General features: G+C 46.6%; 1 protein-coding gene across 4 annotated transcripts in view; it reads left to right on the top strand.

Moving 5' to 3' along the window:
• ftcdnl1 (formiminotransferase cyclodeaminase N-terminal like 1) overlaps positions 1-21,908 on the top strand; it is an 80,529-nt gene that overhangs the window by 32,553 nt on the left and 26,068 nt on the right. For 2 of the 4 annotated variants that reach the window (XM_078228678.1, XM_078228679.1), the window contains exon 4: positions 17,311-17,466. The exons of the other annotated variants lie outside the window; for them this stretch is intronic. In XM_078228678.1, the coding sequence (XP_078084804.1) occupies positions 17,311-17,466 (156 nt within the window). The remainder of the gene's footprint in view (positions 1-17,310; positions 17,467-21,908) is intronic. 4 annotated transcript variants of the gene reach the window in all.

Below are 21,908 nucleotides of genomic sequence, written 5' to 3'. Positions count from 1 at the left end.
AATGCTCTGCTATAAAGTCCTTAATAATGGATTCGAGAATTGTTCCCACTACCGATGTTAAGCTTACATGTCTATAATTCCCTGTTTTCTCTCTACCTCCCTTTTTGAATATTGGAGTGACATTCGCTACCCTCCAATCTGCAGGGACTGTTCCAGAGTCTATAGAATCCTGGAAGATGACCACCAATGCATCTACTATTTCGACAGCCACTTTCTTAAGTACCCTGGGATGTAAATTACCAGGCCCTAGGGATATATCCGCCTTCAATCCCATCAATTTTCCCAGTACCATTTCTCTATTAATATTGATCTCCCTCAGTTCTTCCCTCTCACTAAATCTTGCATTCTCCAACATTTCTGGCATTTGATTTATGTCCTCTTTTGTGAAGACAGAACCAAAGTATGTATTCAGTTGCTCGGCCATTTCTTTGTCCCCTATTATACATTCCCCTGTTTCTGTCTGTAGGGGACCTACATTTGTCTTCACCAACCTCTTTCTCTTCACGGATCTGAAGAAACTCTTAGTGTCAGTCTTTATGTTCCCTGCAAGTTTACGTTCGTACTGTATTTTCCCGTTCTTCATCCCCCTGGTCCTTCTTTGCTGAGTCCTATACTGCTCCCAATTCTCAGACCTATTATTTTTCTTGGCCAAAGAACAGTAGAGCACAGGAAACAGGCCCTTCAGCCCTCCAAGCCTGTGCCGCTCCTTGGTCCAACTAGACCATTCGTTTGTATCCCTTCATTCCCAGACTGCTCATGTGACTATCCAGGTAAGTCTTAAACGATGCCGGCGTGTCTGTCTCCACCACCCTACTTGGCAGCGCATTCCAGGCTCCCACCACTCTCTGTGTAAAAAACGTCCCTCTGATATCTGAGTTATACCTCGCCCCTCTCACCTTGAGCCCGTGACCCTTCGTGATCGTCACCTCCGACCTGGGAAAAAGCTTCCCACTGTTCACCCTATCTATACCCTTCATAATTTTGTACACCTCTATTAGGTCTCCCCTCATTCTCCATCTTTCCAGGGAGAACAAGTCCAGTTTACCCAATCTCTCCTCATAGCTAAGACCCTCCATACCAGGCAACATCCTGATAAACCTTCTCTGCACTCTCTCTAAAGCCTCCACGTCCTTCTGGTAGTGCGGCGACCAGAACTGTATGCAGTACTCCAAATGTGGCCTAACCAGCGTTCTATACAGCTGCAACATCATACTCCAGCTTTTATACTCTATACCCCGTCCTATAAAGGCAAGCATACCATATGCAGCCTTCACCACCTTCTCCACCTGTGCTGCCACCTTCAAGGATTTGTGGACTTGCACGCCGAGGTCCCTCTGTGTTTCTATACTCTTGATGGCTCTGCCATTTATTGTATAACTCCCCCCTACATAGTTCTTCCAAAATGCATCACTTCGCATTTATCTGGATTAAATTCCATCTGCCATTTCTCCGCCCAATTTTCCAGCCTATCTATATCCTGCTGTATTGTCCGACAATGTTCATCGCTATCCGCAAGTCCAGCCATCTTCGTGTCATCCGCAAACTTGCTGATTACACCAGTTACACCTTCTTCCAAATCATTTATATATATCACAAATAGCAGAGGTCCCAGTACAGAGCCCTGCGGAACACCACTGGTCACAGACCTCCAGCCGGAAAAAGACCCTTCGACTGCTACCCTCTACAAAGAGTCGGAATAAATGGGTGTTTTTCCGGTTGGAGGAAGGTGACTAGTGACGTGCTGCAGGGATCGGTACTCGGGCCGCAACTATTTACCATTTATATAGATGATCTGGAGGAGGGGACGGAGTGTAGGGGAACGAAGTTTGCAGACGACACAAAGATAAGTGGAAAAGTGAATCGTGTGGAGGACGGAGAAGATCTGCAGAGAGATTTGGACAGGCTGAGTGAGTGGGCGAGGATATGGCAAATGGAGTATAACGTTGGTAAATGCGAGGTTATACACTTTGGAGGAAATAATAACAAATGGGATTACTATCTCAATGGAAACAAATTAAAACATGCTACCGTGCAAAGGGACCTGGGGGTCCTTGTGCATGAGACGCAAAAGCCCAGTCTGCAGGTACAACAGGTGATCAAGAAGGCAAATGGGATGTTGGCCTATATCGCGAGGGGGATAGAATATAGAAGCAGGGATGTCTTGATGCACCTGTACAGGGCATTGGTGAGGCCGCAGCTGGAATACTGTGTGCAGTATTGGTCCCCTTATATGAGGAAGGATATATTGGCATTGGAGGGAGTGCAGAGAAGGTTCACCAGGTTGATACCGGAGATGAGGGGTTTGGATTATGAGGAGAGAACATAGAACATAGAAAGCCACAGCACAAACAGGCCCTTCGGCCCACAAGTTGCGCCGATCACATCCCCACCTCTAGGCCTATCTATAGCCCTCAATCCCATTAAATCCCATGTACTCATCCAGAAGTCTCTTAAAAGACCCCAACGAGTTTGCCTCCACCACCACCGACGTCAGCCGATTCCACTCACCCACCACCCTCTGAGTGAAAAACTTACCCCTGACATCTCCTCTGTACCTACCCCCCTGAGGAGGTTGGGTTTGTACTCGTTGGAGTTTAGAAGGATGAGGGGGGATCTTATGGAGACTTATAAGATAATGCGGGGGCTGGATAGGGTGGAGGCGGAGAGATTCTTTCCACTTAGTAAGGAAGTTAAAACTAGAGGACACAGCCTCAAAATAAAGGGGGGTCGGTTTAAGACAGAGTTGAGGAGGAACTTCTTCTCCCAGAGGGTGGTGAATCTCTGGAATTCTCTGCCCACTAAGGTGGTGGAGGCTACCTCGCTGAATATGTTTAAAGCGCGGATGGATGGATTCCTGATCGGTAAGGGAATTAAGGGTTATGGGGATCAGGCGGGTAAGTGGTACTGATCCACGTCAGATCAGCCATGATCTTATTGAATGGCGGGGCAGGCTCGAGGGGCTAGATGGCCTACTCCTGCTCCTATTTCTTATGTTCTTATGTTCTTATGTCTCCTGTGGCCAAGCCAGTTTTCTACCCATCTAGCCACCTCTCCTTGTATCCCATGAGCCTTAACCTTCTTAACCAACCTGCCATGAGGGACTTTGTCAAATACCTCACTGAAATCCATACAGACGACATCCACGGCCCTTCCTTCGTCAACCGTTTTTGTCACTTCCTCAAAAAACTCCACCAAATTTGTAAGGCACGATCTCCCTCTTATAAAACCATGCTGTCTGTCACTAATGAGATTGTTCTGTTCTAAATGCGCATACATCCTGTCTCTAAGAATCTTCTCCAACAACTTCCCTACCACGGACCAAGCTCACTGGCCTATAATTACCTGCGTTATCCCTGCTACCCTTCTTAAATAACGGTACCACATTTGCTATCCTCCAATCCTCAGGGACCTCACCTGTGTCCAACGAAGAGACAAAGATTTCCGTCAGAGGCCCAGCAATTACATCTCATGTCTCCCTGAGCAGTCTAGGATAGATGCCATCAGGCCCTGGGGATTTGTCAGTTTTAATGTTATCTAAAAAACCTAACACTTCCTCCCTTGTAATGGAGATTCTCTCTAACGGGTCAACACCTCCCTCTGAGACACTCCCAGTCAACAAGTCCCTCTCCTTTGTGAATACCAATGCAAAGTATTCATTTAGGATCTCCCCTATTCCCTTGGGTTCTAAGCATAATTCTCCTCCTTTGTCCCTGAGAGGTCCGACTTTTTCCCTGACAACTCTTTTGTTCCTAACATATTAATAAAATGCCTTAGGGTTCTCCTTAATCCTGTCTGCCAAGAACATTTCGTGACCTCTTTTTGCCCTCCTAACTCCCCGTTTGAGTTCTTTCCTACTCTCTCTGTATTCCTCCAGAGCTCCATCTGTTTTCAGTTGCCTGGACCTAACGTACGCCTCTCTTTTCTTTTTGATCTGATCCTCAATTTCCCTGGTTATCCACGGCTCTCGAATCCTACCTTTCCTATCCTTCCTTTTTACAGGCACATGCCTGTCCTGCAGCCTTATCAACTGTTCCTTAAAAGACTCCCACATGCCAGACGTGGACTTACCCCTGAACAGCCTCTCCCAATCAACGGCCACCAATTCCTGCCTAATCCGGCTATAGTTAGCCTATAGTTAGCAATCTGTATGCTTCTCCCTTAGATCGGATATTCTCTTTAATTTCCTTTGTAAGCCTTCTTACCCATTTTGCTTTTGTAGCAGACAGGAATAAACAGTTGCTGCAGTTTCCCCCATGTGTTCCTTGAATGGTTGCCATTGCCTATCCACTGTCATCTCTTTAAGTAACTCTCCCCAATCGATCAAGGCCAACTCACACCTCATATCTTCATAGTTTCCTTTATTAAGATTCGGCACCCTCGTCTCCAAACCAACTACTCTCCATCTTGATAAACAATTCTATCATGTGATGGTCGCTCATCCCCAAGGGGTCTCGTGCAGCGAGATTGGCAATGATTCCCTTCTCATTACACAGTACCCAGTCTAAGACAGCCTGCTCTCTAGTTGGTTCCTCCACAGATTGGTCAAGAAAACCATCCCGTATACACTCCAGGAATTCCTCCTCTACGGCATTGTGGTTAATTTGATTTGCCCAATCTATGTGCAGATTAAAATCACCCATGATCACCGACATTCCCTTATCACAGGCATCTCTAATTTCGTGTTTAATGCCATTCCCAACATCATCACTGCAGTTTGGGGTCTATATATGACACCCACTAATGTTTTTTGCCCCTTGGTATTTCTCAACTCTACCCATCCAGACTCCACGTTGTCAGAGGTAATATCCTTTCTTACTATTGTGTTAATTTCCTCTTTCATCAGCAGTGCCACTCCACCACCTTTTCCTTTATGCCTGTCCTTCCTAAACATTGAATACCTTGGGACATTCAGTTCCCACCCCTGGTCACCCTGGCAGCCATGTCTCCGTAATCCCAATTATATCGTACCCGTTTACATCTATCTGTGCGATTAGTTCATCCATTTGCAAATGCTCCGCGCATTAAGGCACAGAGCCCTTAAAAGCTTGTCTTTTTAACATTATCTATGCGGCACGGTAGCACAGTGGTTAGCACTGCTGCTTCACTGCTCCAGGGACCTGGGTTCGATTCCCGGCGTGGGTCGCTGTCTGTGTGGAGTTTGCACATTTTCCTCGTGTCTGCGTGGGTTTCCTCCGGGTGCTCCGGTTTCCTCCCACAGTCCAAAGATGTGTGGGTTAGGTTGATTGGCCATGCTAAAATTGCCCCTTAGTGTCCTGAGATGCATAGGTTAGGGGGATTAGCGGGTAAATATGTAGGGATATGGGGGTAGGGCCTGGGTGGGATTGTGGTCGGTGCAGACTCGATGGGCCAAATGGCCTCTTTCTGCACTGCTGGGTTTCATAGAACAGTACAGCACAGAACAGGCCCTTTGGCCCACCATGTTGTGCCGAGCTTTGTCTGAAACCCAGATCAAGCTATTTCCTCCCTATCATCCCGAAGTACTCCATGTGCCTATCCAATAGCTTCTTAAATGTTCCTAAAGTTTCTGACTCCACTATCCCTGCAGGCAGCCCATTCCACACTCCAACCACTCTCTGAGTAAAAAACCTACCTCGGACATCCTTCCTATATCTCCCACCATGAACGCTATAGTTATGCCCCCTAGTTACCGCTCCATTCACCCAAGGAAATAGTCTTTGAACGTTCACTCTATCTATCCCCCTCATCATCTTATAAACGTCTGTCAAGTCTCCTCTCAACCTCCTCCGCTCCAAAGAGAAAAGCCCAAGTTCCCTCAATCTTTCCTCATAAGACTTACCCTCCAAACCAGGCAGCATCCTGGTAAATCTCCTTTGCACTCTTTCCAGTGTCTCCACATCCTTCTTGTAGTGAGGTGACCAGAACTGCACACAATATTCCAAATGTGGTCTCACCAAGGTCCTGTACAGTTGCAGCATAACCCCACGGCTCTTAAACTCAAACCCCTTGTTAATGAATGCCAACACACTATAGGCCTTCTTCACGGCTCTATCCACTTGAGTGGCAACCTTCAGAGATCTATGGATATGAACCTCAAGATCCCTCTGTTCCTCCACATTCTTCAGAACCCTACCTTTGACCCTGTAATCCACATTTAAATTTGTCCTACCAAAATGAATCACCTCGCATTTGTCAGGGTTAAACTCCATTTGCCATTTTTCAGCCCAGCTCTGCATCCTATCTATATCTCTTTGCAGCCTACAACAGCCCTCAACCTCATCCACTACTCCACCAATCTTGGTGTCATCAGCAAATTTATTGATCCACCCTTCAGCCCCCTCCTCCAAGTCATTTATAAAAATTACAAATAGCAGAGGACCAAGCACTGATCCCTGTGGCACTCCGCTGGTAACCGGTTTCCAGTCCGAAAATTTTCCATCCACCACCACCCTCTGTCTTCTGTTAGATAGCCAGTTACCTATCCAATCGGCCAAACTTCCCTCTATCCCACACATCCTTACTTTCTTCATAAGCCGACCGTGGGGGACTTTATCAAACGCCTTACTAAAATCCATGTATATTTCTATGGTTCTATGGTTATACAAATCCATGTATATTTTTATGGTTCTATGGTTCTATTGCTTGCCTTGCTCCCAATATTTTTCTCTGCAGCCCTGTTTGAACTTTGTCCTTGGTTTCTCTGCCTATCACTTTTCTTATTCCCTTTTCTACCTTTTGTTTTTGTCCTTGCTCCCTCCTTCTCTGACTCCTTACATAGGTTCCCATCCCCCGGTATGTTAGTTTAAACCCTCCCCAACCAGTCTAGTAAACAGTTACCCTCGGACATCAGTCCCAGTCCTGCCCAGGTGTAGCCCGTCCAATGTGTACAGGTCCCACCTCCCCCAGAACCGGTCGTAAAACCCAGGAATCTGAAACCCTCCCCCGACACCATCTCTTCAGCCACATATTTATCCGATATATCCTGTCATTTCTATTCTGACTCGCACGTGGCACCGGTCGTAATCCTAAGATCACTACCTTTTGATGTCTGGTTTCTTAACTTCCTTCCTAGTTCCTTGTATTCTGCTTTTAGGACCTCATCCCTTTTTTCTAACCTATGTCGTTTGTACCGATGTGTACCACGACCACTGGCTGTTCACCCTCCCCCTCCAGAATGTCCTGTACCCGCTCCACGACATCCTTGACCCTAGCACCAGGGAGGCAACATACCATTCTGGAGTCTCATTTGCGGCCACATAAACGCCTGCCTATTCCCCTTACAATTGAATCCCCTATAACTATTGCACTGGCACACTTTGTACCCCTCCCCTCTACAGCAGAACCAATTGTGGTACAACGAGTTTGGCTACTGCTGCTTTCCCCAGAGAGGTCATTCCCCTCAACAGTATCCAAAGCCATATATCTGTTTTGCAGGGGAATGGCCACAGGAGATTCCTGCACTACCTGCCTATCTCTCTTGCTCTGTCTGGTTGTCACCCATTCCCTTCCTGCCTGCGGAGTTTGAGCCTGCGGTGGCGCCGGTCATGAGATCTTGGATAACATGAGATCTTGGATATTTTTGGATGTCTTTGAATATTTTAACTTGACATTGATCCCTCACAATGTGCTAGGTCAAACAGTGGAAGTCTTAATCATGCCTGCTAAAGTGTCTGTAACAACTTGTATCTCTTCACTGATGAGTACATATAAGCATTTTGAGAGTTAATGAGTGCAGTTCAAATTTACGTATTTTTTCTGACCTGAAAGAAGTCTCTCACGTCATTCTCTATTGGAAATGCTAGCAATACTTATTGGTGTTCCTTTGTGCAGGTCGAAGCAGTCTGTTAGACTTTAGAAAATTGAGCTTGCATGGTGAATCCGTAAACATAGCCACTAAAGAATACTTCAGGTTTACTTGTGTATAAGTTTTGTCCTTTTATTTTTTTTTAAACTGCCTGGGGTGGTGGTGGGAGCAGGTACGATAGCAGCATTTAAGGGGTAACTAGACGACTATATGAATAAGATGGGAATGGAAGGATACGGACTCCGTAAGTGCATACGGTTTTAGTTTAGGCAGGGATCATGATCGGCGCAGGCTTGGAGGGCCGAAGGGCCTCTTCCTGTGCTGCACTTTGTTCAGTTACCATCCATATTGAGGTTTAGTTACAACAAAAACAGAAAATGCTGGAAAATCTCAGTTGGTCTGACAGGATCTGTGGAGAGAGAATAGTGTCAGAGCTCAAATGAAGTCAGTATTGTGCTTGAGGAAGGATCATCCAGATTCGAAACGTTGGCTGTTAGCTCTATTCTGTCTCAGTAGATGCTGTCAAGTCTGTTGAGTTTTTCCAGCATTTTCTGTTTTCATTTCAAATTCCAGCATCTGCAGAATTTTGCCTTTACCTTGAGGTTTTAGTGTTGGGAAGCCATTGTCTAGGCGGGCCCTCTGACTCTGCTAGAGGGTAAAATTATCATGACCCAAATGATGTCTGTTGTCCTCTCAGTGGTCCCCTTGAAATGGACCTGGGCAGACCCAGGTGTGAGATGGGTCTTTTAACAGCTCTGCAGGCAGAATGAGCGATATTCTTCCATTTTGAGACGAAGTGCAGTGGTGGTCATTCTAGGGCACCTGTCCTGTCAACTAAAATGGCAAGACCCCATGCCAGATTTTGCACTTGGAACCTCATTTATTATGCACAGGCGAGCTCCCCTCTGACTCTCCTGGAGGACGGGCATCCTATTCATCCACCTGCTCTTCGCTGACAAGTTTAAATATTTAAATACCAGTCCAGCACACTTAAATCACTCTCCAGCTCACCTGTCTTCCGTAAGCTGTGCAAGATGTTAGCAACCCCGAGGAAAAAGACTAACAGCCTCAAGAAGAAGTCTGTTCATCAATAAGACCATCTTCCCCTGAGCCCATCACATGCCCAACCATACACGCGCCAACTTGGACCTCTATTCACTTCCTCTGGAGTGTTCATTTTTATTTGATTTATTGTTATCATATGTATTGGTATACAGTGAAAATGATTGTTTCTTGTGTGGTATACAGACAAAGCATACCATTCATGGAGTACATAGGGGAGAAGGAAAGGAGAGAGTGCAGAATGCAGTGTTACAGCCATAACTAGAGTGTAGAGAATGATTATTTTAATATAAGGTAGTTCCATCCTCTACCAGTAAACCATGTGGTATGCCTTAACACCTTTGTTCATCTACATTTCATACAGCCTTGTCAGGGTCCAGCTGCCCTTCCCTCCCCTCCAACTCCCTCTGCCTTCCTATGCTCATGTTCACCCACTCATCTCCATCCACTTCCTTGCCTCTCTGCCAGCCACTATGAGTGCTCACCCAAACACCTTCCCCACCGCCCCCCCGCCCCCACCCTCCCCTCCCAAACATACACCCACAGCCTTCCTTCAGGCTTAACCCCCTAACCCCCCCTCCCCGCCCGACCTTCCTCACCTCAGACCCACCCCCAGTGGAACCTCAGATCTTTGTTGCAGTGGCTGCATGAGTCCTGCAGCACAGAGTTGTCCAGATGGACACTGATATGTGGCAACAAAGAACAGTACAGCACAGGAAACAGGCCCTTCGGCCCTCCAAGCCTGCGCCGCTCCTTGGTTCAACTAGACCAATCGTTTGTATCCCTCCATTCCCAGGCTGCTCAGGGGGACAGAGACAATTATGCTCCCCAACCCAGGCACAGTACTGATCCAACTCAGTGTCACACGAGGGTCCGTGGGCTCAGCAGCACTATCCATGAAGATCAGCCTGGGATGGAGATGGAGGGCAGGGAATTGGTCTACTCTGGCAGAGTGATGAACAGTGTATCAGGAGCAGCACTATGGCCACAATCCAAAGATATGCAGGATAGGTGGATTGGCCATGCTAAATTGCCTCTTAGTGTCCCAAGATGTGTAGGTTAGGGAGACTAGCAGGGTAAATACATGGGGTGTCGGTGAGTTGGTGCAGACCGAATAAAAGTCACAGGGCCCGATTTTATCATTTTCATTCTAAGTGCTGAATCTGGTCGCAATTCAGATCCGAATTGGAAATCTGCTCTCAGGTGCCCCCATACGCACTTCGCTTGAAAAAAAAATCGCCAGTCTGAATCACGCTGTGGACGGGGCTTAGTGCACTTGAAACGATCGGAGCTCTGAACTGCGCATGCGCAGTGAGAAAAAAAAATTGAAAAACACGTTGCTGTCACATCACCCTCAGGAGCAAAAAACGGGAATGATTGCCCCCACAGACATCACCCCACCCCCACAACATAACTGTCCCCCATATTCACGCCCCCCCCTCCCCCGGCTAACCAAAGAACAAAGAACAATACAGCACAGGAACAGGCCCTTCGGCTCTCCAAGCCCGCGCCGCTCCCTGGTCCAAACTAGACCATTCTTTTGTATCCCTCCATTCCAACTCCGTTCATGTGGCTATCTAGATAAGTCTTAAACGTTCCCAGTGTGCCCGCCTCCACCACCTTGCCCGGCAGCGCATTCCAGACCCCCACCACCCTCTGTGTAAAATACGTCCTTCTGATATAAGAACATAAGCATCCCCTAGGGGCGGCACGGTAGCACAGTGGTTAGCACTGCTGCTTCACAGCTCCAGGGTCCCGGGTTCGATTCCCGGCTCGGGTCACTGTCTGTGTGGAGTTTGCACATTCTCCTCGTGTCTGCGCGGGTTTCCTCCGGGTGCTCCGGTTTCCTCCCACAGTCCAAAGATGTGCGGGTTAGGTTGATTGGCCAGGTTAAAAATTGCCCCTTAGAGTCCAGAGATGCGTAGGTTAGAGGGATTAGTGGGTAAAATATGTGGGGGTAGGGCCTGGGTGGGATTGTGGTCGGTGCAGACTCGATGGGCCGAATGGCCTCCTTCTGCACTGTAGGGATTCTATGATTCTATGATAAGAAATAGGAGCAGGAGTAGGCCATCTGGCCCTTCGAGCCTGCCCCGCCATTCAACAAGATCATGGCTGATCTGAAGCGAATCAGTTCCACTTACCCGCCTGCTCCCCATATCCCCTAATTCCCTTATCGATCAGAAAACTATCTACCCGTGATTTAAACATATTCAACGAGGAAGCCTCCACCACTTCAATGGGCAGAGAATTCCAGAGATTCACTACCCTCTGAGAGAAGAAGTTCCCCCTCAACTCTGTTCTGAACTGGCCCCCCCTTATTTTGAGGCTGTGCCCTCTAGTTCTGGTTTCCCTTCTAAGTGGAAAGAATCTCTCCACCTCTACCCTATCCAGCCCCTTCATTATCTTATATGTCTCTATAAGATCACCCCTCATCCTTCTAAACTCCAACGAGTACAGACCCAATCTGTTTAATCTCTCCTCATAAGCTACACCCCTCATCTCGGGTATCAACCTGGTGAACCTTCTCTGCACTCCCTCCAAGGCCAACAATCTGGCCTCCCTCTGCTTTCCCGCCCCTCCCCCACCAGAGAGCGATCTGGCCTCTTCCCCCCCCCCCCCCCCCCCCCACCCCTCATCCACCAGAGAACGATCTGTCCTCCCTCCCCCCATCAGAGATACATCTGATCTGCCTCCTCCTCCCCACCACCAACCCCCCTCCAACCAGAATATGATCAGGCCTCCCTTCTCCCGCCCCCCCTCCCCCCCACCTAATCAGAGAATGATGTGACCCGCCTCCCTCCCCCCTCCTGATCTAAGTCAGAGAGCCCCTGGAAGCTCTGAAACCTACCCCTTCAGAAGCTGGAGCGCCCGAAACCGACCTTTGCCCAGCATGTCTGTTTTGTGCAGAATCTGGACATGTGAACATGGTGGTAAAGGGGGAAGTGCTGATAAAGTTGGTCGGGCAGCCCATTAATTCAATTTAAATGCATGCAAATGCATTTAAATCGCTGTTTCATCCGTTTTGGGCGTGAATCGGATCACAGCCATTTTGGGGCCTTGGTCAAGTGGGCATTTGCGCGTACGTGGGCGGGATCAGTAAGTCCAAAGATGTGCGGGTTAGGTTGATTGGCCATGCTAAAATTGCCCCTTAGTGTCCTGAGATAAGAACATAAGAAATAGGAGCAGGAGTAGGCCATCTAGCCCCTCGAGCCTGCCCCGCCATTCAATAAGATCATGGCTGATCTGACGTGGATCAGTACCACTTACCCGCCTGATCCCCATAACCCTTAATTCCCTTACCGATCAGGAATCCATCCATCCGCGCTTTAAACATATTCAGCGAGGTAGCCTCCACCACCTCAGTGGGCAGAGAATTCCAGAGATTCACCACCCTCTGGGAGAAGAAGTTCCTCCTCAACTGTCTTAAACCGACCCCCCTTTATTTTGAGGCTGTGTCCTCTAGTTTTAACTTCCTTACTAAGTGGAAAGAATCTCTCCGCCTCCACCCTATCCAGCCCCCGCATTATCTTATAAGTCTCCATAAGATCCCCCCTCATCCTTCTAAACTCCAACGAGTACAAACCCAATCTCCTCAGCCTCTCCTCATAATCCAAACCCCTCATCTCCGGTATCAACCTGGTGAACCTTCTCTGCACTCCCTCCAATGCCAATATATCCTTCCTCATATAAGGGGACCAATACTGCACAGTATTCCAGCTGCGGCCTCACCAATGCCCTGTACAGGTGCATCAAGACATCCCTGCTTTTATATTCTATCCCCCTCGCGATATAGGCCAACATCCCATTTGCCTTCTTGATCACCTGTTGTACCTGCAGACTGGGCTTTTGCGTCTCATGCACAAGGACCCCCAGGTCCCTTTGCACGGTAGCATGTTTTAATTTGTTTCCATTGAGATAGTAATCCCATTTGTTATTATTTCCTCCAAAGTGTATAACCTCGCATTTACCAACGTTATACTCCATTTGCCATATCCTCGCCCACTCACTCAGCCTGTCCAAATCTCTCTGCAGATCTTCTCCGTCCTCCACACGATTCACTTTTCCACTTATCTTTGTGTCGTCTGCAAACTTCGTTCCCCTACACACCGTCCCCTCCTCCAGATCATCTATATAAATGGTAAACAGTTGTGGCCCGAGTACCGATCCCTGCGGCACGCCACTAGTTACCTTCCTCCAACCGGAAAAACACCCATTTATTCCGACTCTTTGCTTCCTGTCGGATAGCCAGTCCCCAATCCACTTTAACACACTACCCCCAACTCCGTGTGCCCTAATCTTCTTCAGCAGCCTTTTATGGGGCACCTTATCAAACGCCTTTTGGAAATCCAAAAACACCGCATCCACCGGTTCTCCTCCATCAACCGCCCTAGTCACATCTTCATAAAAATCCAACATATTCGTCAAGCACGACTTTCCCCTCATGAATCCATGCTGCGTCTGATTGATCGAACCATTTCTATCCAGATGCCCTGCTATCTCCTCTTTAATAATGGATTCCAGCATTTTCCCTACTACCGACGTTAAGCTGACCGGCCTATAGTTTCCCGCCATTTGTCTCCTTCCTTTTTTAAACAGCGGCGTAACATTAGCCGTTTTCCAATCAACCGGCACTACCCCAGAATGCAACGAGTTTTGATAAATAATCACTAACGCATCCACTATTACCTCTGACATTTCTTTCAATACCCTGGGATGCATTCCATCCGGACCGGGGGACTTGTCCACCTTCAGTCCCATTAGTCTACCCAGCACTGCCTCTCTGGTAACATTAATTGTATTAAGTATTTCTCCTGCTGCCAACCCTCTATCGTTAATATTTAGCAAACTATTTGTGTCCTCCACTGTGAAGACCGACACAAAAAACTTATTTAAAGACTCAGCCATATCCTCATTTCCCACTATTAACTCCCCCCTCTCGTCCTCCAAGGGTCCAACATTCACTCTAGCCACTCTATTCCTTTTTATATATTTATAAAAACTTTTACTATCATTTTTTATATTAGTTGCTAGCCTAGCTTCATAGTCTATCCTTCCTTTCTTTATCGCTTTCTTAGTCTCTCTTTGTTGTTTCTTAAATTTTTCCCAATCACTTGTTTCTCCACTATTTTTGGCCACTCTGTACGCAGCTGTTTTTATTTTAATACTCTCCTTTATTTCCTTCGTTATCCACGGCTGGTTCTCCCTTTTCTTACAATCCTTGTTTTTTGCTGGTAGGTTAGAGGGATTAGCGGGTAAATGTGTAGGGTTATGGGGGTAGGGCCAGGGTGGGATTGTGGTCGGTGCAGACTCGATGGGCCAGATGGCCTCTTTCTGCACTGTAGGGTTTCTATGATTCTATGATCGCGTTAATGGCCTCACGCCTGACTTTACCATGTTTTCACACCCAAAAACAGGCGCGATGCAATGGTAAAATCGGGCCCATAGAGATTCTATGATTCTGTGAACAGCTAGTTCAACAGGGACCGGCAGGATGTTGATGATGGAGTTGACGATGATGATGATGCCATTGAATGATACGGGAGTTGGTCAGATACTCTGTTTTGGTGACTGTCATTGCCTCACATTCGTGGGGTGCAAATATTACTTAATCCTCATAGAGCACTGTTGACAACAGATCACATAGTCCTCAACTTGCTGAGGGAAAGATATTTGAGGTCAGCTAAGGTACAGGAAGAACGTAATGTCAAATCAGTCAGGGATAGAAACAGTTCAAAAAACAACAGGACCAAACTGATAATAGCCACATGTTCCTGCAATTTAATTGGCTAATTGGTGATAATGGAGAAATAAAAGGCAGTCTACCATTTTTCATTACAAGAGTAACTTCATTCAAGGTAGATAAAATTAAGTTTCTTAGTTGCAGACATGCACCAGGTTTTCTGGTGGCGAAGGCGGCCCAACATTGGCCGGTTTCCCGAAGGTGTGGCCAGCAAGCTATGGAAAATTCCATTGCTTTGGCAGGACTGCAAAATCCGCCCCAAGGTGGTTGGGGAGAGCTGGGAGGACTGGAAAACTCGCCCCAGGGTGGTGGTGGTTGGGGGGGAGGGGTCAGTCATTTCTGGAGCCTAAGCCTCCCAATGTGTGAGAGCCCATGTACTTTACTTACATCAACAAAATATGGCCCACCTGATTGTTTTGTCAATACTTGTTAATATAGCAATATCAAGAAACCTTAACTGACATGTAACCAGCAAAGGGAGGGAAGAAGGTTGCACGCAAAATTTACCATTATTCCTACGAAACTCATCTCCAAACTCAGTGGCTCCTCCCTCTTCAATGGATCCTGAATTTCCTAACCCACAAACCGCAATCAGTAAGGATAGGCAACAACACCTCCTCCATGATCATCCTCAACACCGGTGCCCCATAAGGCTGTGTCCTCAGCCCCCTACTATATTCCTTATACACCTATGATTGTGGCCAAATTCCCCTCCAATTCAATTTTCAAGTTTGCTGATGACACCACCATAGGGGTCGGATCTTAAACATGACGAGACAGAGTACAGGAATGAGATGGAGAATCTGGTGAATTGATGCAGCGACAATAATCTCTCCCTGAATGTCAACAAAATGAAGGAGACAGTCATTGACTTCAGGAAGGGTAGTGGAGAACATGCTCCTGTCTACGTCAATGGGGATGAAGTAGAAAAGGACGAGAGTTTCAAGTTTTTAGGTGTCCAAATCACCAACAACCTGTGTGCAGTTTTGGTCTATTGTATGCAGTTTTGGTCTATTGTGTGCAGTTCTGGTCTATTGTGTGCAGTTTTGGTCTCCTTTTCTGAGGAAGAATGTTCTTGCTCTCGAGGGAGTGTAGCAGAGGTTTACCAGGCTGATTCTGGGGCTGACAGGACTGCTGTATGAGGAGAGATTGACTAGGTTAGGATTGTTTTTGCTGGAGTTCAGAAGAATGAGGGGGGGATCTCATAGAGACTTATAAAATTCTAACAGGACTAGACAGGGTAGATGCAGGGAGGATGTTCCTGATAGTGGAGGAGTCCAGAACCAGGGATTCATCCATTTAAGATGGAGGTGAGGAGAAATTTCTTCACCCAAAGAGTGGTGAGCCTGTGCAATTCATTACAACAGGAAGTAGTTGATGCCAAAACATTGAATGTATTCAAGAGGCGGCTAGATATAGCACTTGGGCCAAATAGGATCAAAGGTTATGGGGAGAAAGCAGGAATATCCATTGAGTTGGACAATCAGCCATGATCGTAATGAATGACAGAGCAGGCTCGAAGGGCCTCCTGCTCCTATCTTCTATGTTTCCATGTACCCTGTCCTTGTCCCTCCATGCCGACACCATAGTTATGAAAGCCCACCAACGCCTCTATTTTCTCAGAAGACTAAGGAAATTTGGCATGTCCGCTACGACTCGTACCAACTTTTACAGATGCACCATAGAAAGCATTCTTTCTGGTTGTATCACAGCTTGGTATAGCTCCTGCTCTGTCCAAGACTGCAAGAAGCTACAAATGGTCGTGAACGAAGCCCAGCCCATCACTCAAACCAGCCTCCCACCCATTCACACTGTCTACACTTCCCGCTGCCCCGCAAAAGAAGCCAGCATAATTAAGGACCCCACGCTCCCCGGACATTCTCTCTTCCACCTTCTTCCGTCAGGAAAAAGATACAAAGGTCTGAGGACTCAAAAACATCATCTTCCCTGCTGCCATCAGGCTTTTGAATGGACCTACCTCGCATTAAGTTGATCTTTCTCTACACACTAGCTATGACTGTAACACTACATTCTGCACTCTGTTCTTTCCTTCTCTATGAATGGTATGTCATAGAATCCTACAGTACAAAAGGAGGCCATTTGGCCCATCGGGTCTGCACCGACCATAATCCCATCCAAGCCCTATCCTCATAGCCCCATGCATTTACCCTAGCTAGTCCCCCTGACACTAAGGATTAATTTAGCATGGCCAATCCACTTAACCCGCACATCTTTGGACTGTGGGTGGAAACCAGAGCACCCGGAGGAAACCCACGCAGACACGGGGAGAACGTGCAAACTCCACACAGACAGTGACGCAAGCTGGGAATCGAACCCAGGTCCCTGGCGTTGAGGCAGCAGTGCTAACCGCTGTGCCACCATGCTGCGCCAAAGAGCAAAAAAAAGTATTTGAAGCTTTATCTGTGTAGCATGCAAGAAACAATACTTTTCACTGTATATTCATATATGTGACAATAATAAATCAAATTTGTAGAAGTAGGTGGGCAATTGTGAAAATCATTCAGATGTTTTTACAGTTATTACATATTTTAAAGGAAAGCCACTTACAAAACAAAGCAACAATACATTTTATACAATATAATAGAATGCATTAAATATCTGTGCTGAATAAGTTACGTGTTAATGTTGAATACACTGAGCTCAATCATTATACCTTTTTTGTAGTGTTATATAGCAGCAGGTCAAATCAGCTTTCCTTTTTCAGGTCATTCCATTGTGGCAGCATGCACTGAAGCCTATGATTTGATTGACATGGAACAGCATGACGGCATTCATCCTTGTCTTGGGAGTGTGGATCTTGTCCCTATTTACCCTCTGTCAGAGTGCGTTAGCCTGGAAGAATGTGGCAAAGTGGCTCATGGTGGGTTAACCGCAGCATTCATTTCATTTCAGTTGCAGCTGAGCAACAACAATTTGATAACAACAAAATAACTCCTCTAACATAATAAAGTGGTCTAAGGCACTTCACAGCAACTTCTGGAAGAAAAATTTAGCACTGAGTGAGATAAGGAAATATTAGGGCAAATGACCAAAAATGTGGTCAAAGACAGGTTTTAAGGAGCATCTCAAAGAGAGAAAGAAAGACGGAGAGATACAAGGAAGGAAGTCTGGAACATTGGGCCTTGGCAGCTGAAGGCATGGCTACCAATGGTAGAGCAATTAAAATCAGGCATGGTGTCACAGTGGTTAGCACAGCTGCCTCACAGCACCAGGGACCTGGGTTCAATTCTCAGCTTGGGTCACTGTCTGTGTGGAGTTTGCACATTCTCCCCGTGTCTGCGTGGTTTTCCTCCAGGTGCTCCGGTTTCCTCCCACAGTCCAAAGACATGCGGGTTAGGTGCATTGGCCATGCTAAATTGTCCCTTAGTGTCAGGGGGACTAGCTAGGGTAAATGCATGGAGTTATGGGGATAGGGCCTGGATGGGATTGTGGTCAGTGCAGACTCGATGGGCCAAATGGCCTCCTTCTGCATTGTAGGGATTCTATGATGATGTGTCCAAGAGGCCAGAATTAGATGAACACAGATATCTCAGAGGGTTGTGAGGCTGGAGGGGATTACAGAGATAGGGATTGACAAAGAAGAATTCAGCCACTAGTGGGGAAATCTACAGAAGAACAGTGAGGGTTCAAAAAGGGAATGGGGAGGTTAATGGGGAGATAAACCAGGGAACTACAGACCACTGAGTCTCATGTTAGTGGTAGGGAAACTATTGGAGTAAATTTTGAAGGAGAGCATCCAGCTCCACTTGGAGAGGCAAGGCTCATTATCAGGGATAGTCAGCATGGCTTCGTCAGAGTGAGGTCATGCCTAACAAATTTGGTTGAATTTTTTGAAGAGGTGATCAGTTGTGTAGATATGGGTAGTGCAACTGATGTAGTTTATATGGATTTCAGCAAAGCCTTTGACAAGGTCCCACATAGGACACTTATAAAGAAGGCAAACACACATGGGATACAGGGTAATTTGTGAAGTGGATTCTATGCAGCTCTTAAACAAAAGCACAACATTTGCCATCCTCCAATCTTCAGGCACCTCATCTGTGGCTGTCGATAATTCAAATATCTTTGCTCGGGGACCTGCAATTTCCTCCCTAGCCTCCCACAATGTCCTGGGATGCATTTCAACAGGTGATCTTAGTATTGGCTGTAGTTAAAGTGCAAGGGAGTGGAAATTGAATAGCTTTAACAAAGGTCAGATACAAATAAGATAGGTCTTCTATGCTTTATAATTCTGTTCAGTATTCAAGTTCCTATATCTTATATCCAAACTAAAGTTTAATACCAAAGGCAGAATTTTCGCTTCCCCGCTGGTGGGTTTGCATATCTCCCCAGATGGTGTAGCGGGATCCCTCTTTTTAACTCCACTGGGCTTATTTTAGGTTGGGTTCTCCGTCACCCAAACCCCACCAATGCCCGAGTGATTCTCTCTCTCGCCGATGGAACAACGGCCTCCTTGCGTCTACTTCACTAGAGTAGCGCTCCCAAGAGAGAGAAAAGGAAACTGCTGCCTATCCACTACCTGGCAGCCTTTCCTGAGTGGGCGGTTTCGAAGCGCCCAGGGTACCCTCAGTTCTAGACTCCGGAATTATGGTGAGGAATATTTATATTGTGACTTAGTCAGAGATCATTGGTGAGAAATTGAAAAGATCAAAACGGACTCCAACGGAAGTCAAAGATATATATATATATATATTTATTAAAACATCAAGGTCAAAGGTCGCCAAACACCAGGAAAACAACACACCATGCCTTATGCTCTATAAGACTATAAGCTATGGAAGGAATACTAAGACGGACACCTCGGAATTCTTATTTTATACAAGTTTACCAGTGTCTTAAACTATGAAAGGTGCATTCAAAAGCCTCCCCACTTTCCCCAAAGCCTCATCCACTATGATGATCTCGGGAACTTCGCGAATTACCAGGGGATACTCACAATCCTAGTTTAAATTGCTCAGTGGCTTCAGGCTGCGTACTGGAGACGACCGAGTGGAGAGTGCTGTCATGCTGGTCCGAAGAGAAAAGAGAGAGAGATGGCCGACGTGACCATCCTTTTATATTGTAAACTTGAATTCTTTTTCCAGCCAACTCCGCCCCCCTTCCAACCGGCAGTTCCACAGACAAAGGCTTGCTCGTTATTTGCAGCTGCGATCTTACAGTCCATAGAGACCAGATGGTCCCATCCCAGGTGATAGGTCCCTTGCTGTCCTGTATTGTTCCATCGGAGATCGTTTAATTGTTTTCCCATTAGGGAAATGGGCTTCTCCTCGCTCTGGGACAAGGCCATTATCACCTGTATTGAGTCCAGACCAGGTGCATTGTCTTGCTGCCGGCCTAGTCTGGTGATGTCGTGAGGTTCTTTTTGTGCTGCTGATAACCTAATCAGCAGCCCGTCTGGTTTCTGGCTGCTTGCAATTTTTGGACTGGGCCTCTTTTCACACACACACACAGGCTGGCTGGGCTCACTGACCAGGTCAAGTCCTGCAGTCAAGTGTAGCCACTTTCACAGTTCTTTAGGGTTCAAGTCCTTTTCCCAGCTCATAAAAAAGGCCTGAGTTGCCCGAAAAACTTACAATGGCCTTCCCACCTGTCCTGACCTTTCTGCATTTTTATGGTGGGATGGGTGAGGCCTAAGTCAGCCTGCCCTCTCTTGCCCTAATTGAAGCCCTCGTGTAATAACTTTAATGGAGCCCATAATGTGAACCTCTTAGAATACAAGTTCCCAGATTAAGGCAGAAATGGCTTGTCCAATCAGAGAGCCCTGCATGTACACGTAGCATGGAGTGTCTGGGCTTATTCTCTGTACAAGAAAGTACCTGTCTGAATGTTGCTTATTGTGGAAATACATCTAAATTTGGTGAAGAGATACTGGCCTTGGAAGAGTTATTTCACCTTAAGTAGCCAATGAATGACCACTTAAGGGTAATTTCACACACAGTTTCAATTTTTAGGCTTGCGGGAGGAATTCAAGAGCAGGTGGCTATCTGGAAAGTGACCCTGCTCAGACCTTGGGCCAGAATGGCAACGTTGGTGTAGGGAGATAGGGTTCTCCACCCACAGCCTTCTTTCCCCCCCCCCCGCCCCCACTCCTTTGCTCCTTCATCAAATTTTATATAGTCACATAATCTATAACAAAGAAGCACTAATTCAAGTTCAGAAGAGGAAAGGTGAACACATGGTTTAAATAACAAAAGTTCTTGAAAAATTCAGCAGGTTTGGCAGCATCTGCAGGCAGAGAATTTGAAGAAAGGTTACACTGAACTCAAAATGTTAACACTTTCTTTCTCCACCTGCTTAGTTCATAGAATCCCTACAGTACAGAAAGAGGCCATTCGGCCCATCAAGTCTGCACCGACCACAATCCCACCCAGGCCCTCCCCCCATATCCCTACATATTTATCCACTAATCCCTCTAACCTACGCATCTCAGGACACCAAGGGCAATTTCTTTAGCATGGCCAATCAACCTAACCCGCATGTCTTTGGACTGTGGGAGAAAACCGGAGCACCCGGAGGAAACCCACGCAGACACGAGGAGAATGTGCAAACTCCACACAGACAGTGACTCAAGCTGGGAATCGAACCCAGGTCCCTGGAGCTGTGAAGCAGCAGTGCTAACCACTGTGTTATCGTGCCGCCCCACAGACTTTGTGTTTTTATTTCAGATCTCCAGCATCCACAGTATTTCACTTTCATTGCAATGTTTAAATGTAATAACTCTGACTATAGAGTAGTTTATGTGTGGTAGGCACTGTTGGGAGAGGTGATCAAGGCAAATTGCATTGGTAAATTGAAGAGGAAACATAGTGGATATTTGGCAAGGGTAGAATTTCAAGAGGGTGTGCAAGATGAGAGAGTGCCATATAGCATTTTATAAACTCTGGGATCATTTTAAGGAATAATTACTTTTTTCAAATGTTATATGTTCCGAGCTCTGTTGTGTTTCCCCTGCTGAATAAACATGATAAGAAATTTAACAACACCAGGTTAAAGTCCAACAGGTTTATTTGGTAGCAAAAGCCACACAAGCTTTCGGAGCTGCAAGCCCCTTCTTCAGGTGAGTGGGACGCACGAATAAACATGAAACAGTATTAAGGATAGTAATCGTAGTCGAGCACAGAATTTGGCTGGTTTTTATTTTTCTTCCCTGGTTAGTATAAATGGATAATTTATGATCTGGATGGCCATGAAGCTACATTGCCTTTTGCTTTCCCTTCCCAACGCTTGCCAAGGTTTTCCACCTGAAAGCGTGGCTGAAGTGGAACTCACCGAGGAAGATCAATAATAGTCTACTTGGGGAAA

This window comes from Mustelus asterias, chromosome 14 (genome assembly GCF_964213995.1).
Source record: "Mustelus asterias chromosome 14, sMusAst1.hap1.1, whole genome shotgun sequence".
NCBI classification, from domain to species: Eukaryota; Metazoa; Chordata; class Chondrichthyes; order Carcharhiniformes; family Triakidae; genus Mustelus; species Mustelus asterias.
This window is presented reverse-complemented; position numbering and strand designations above follow the sequence as displayed.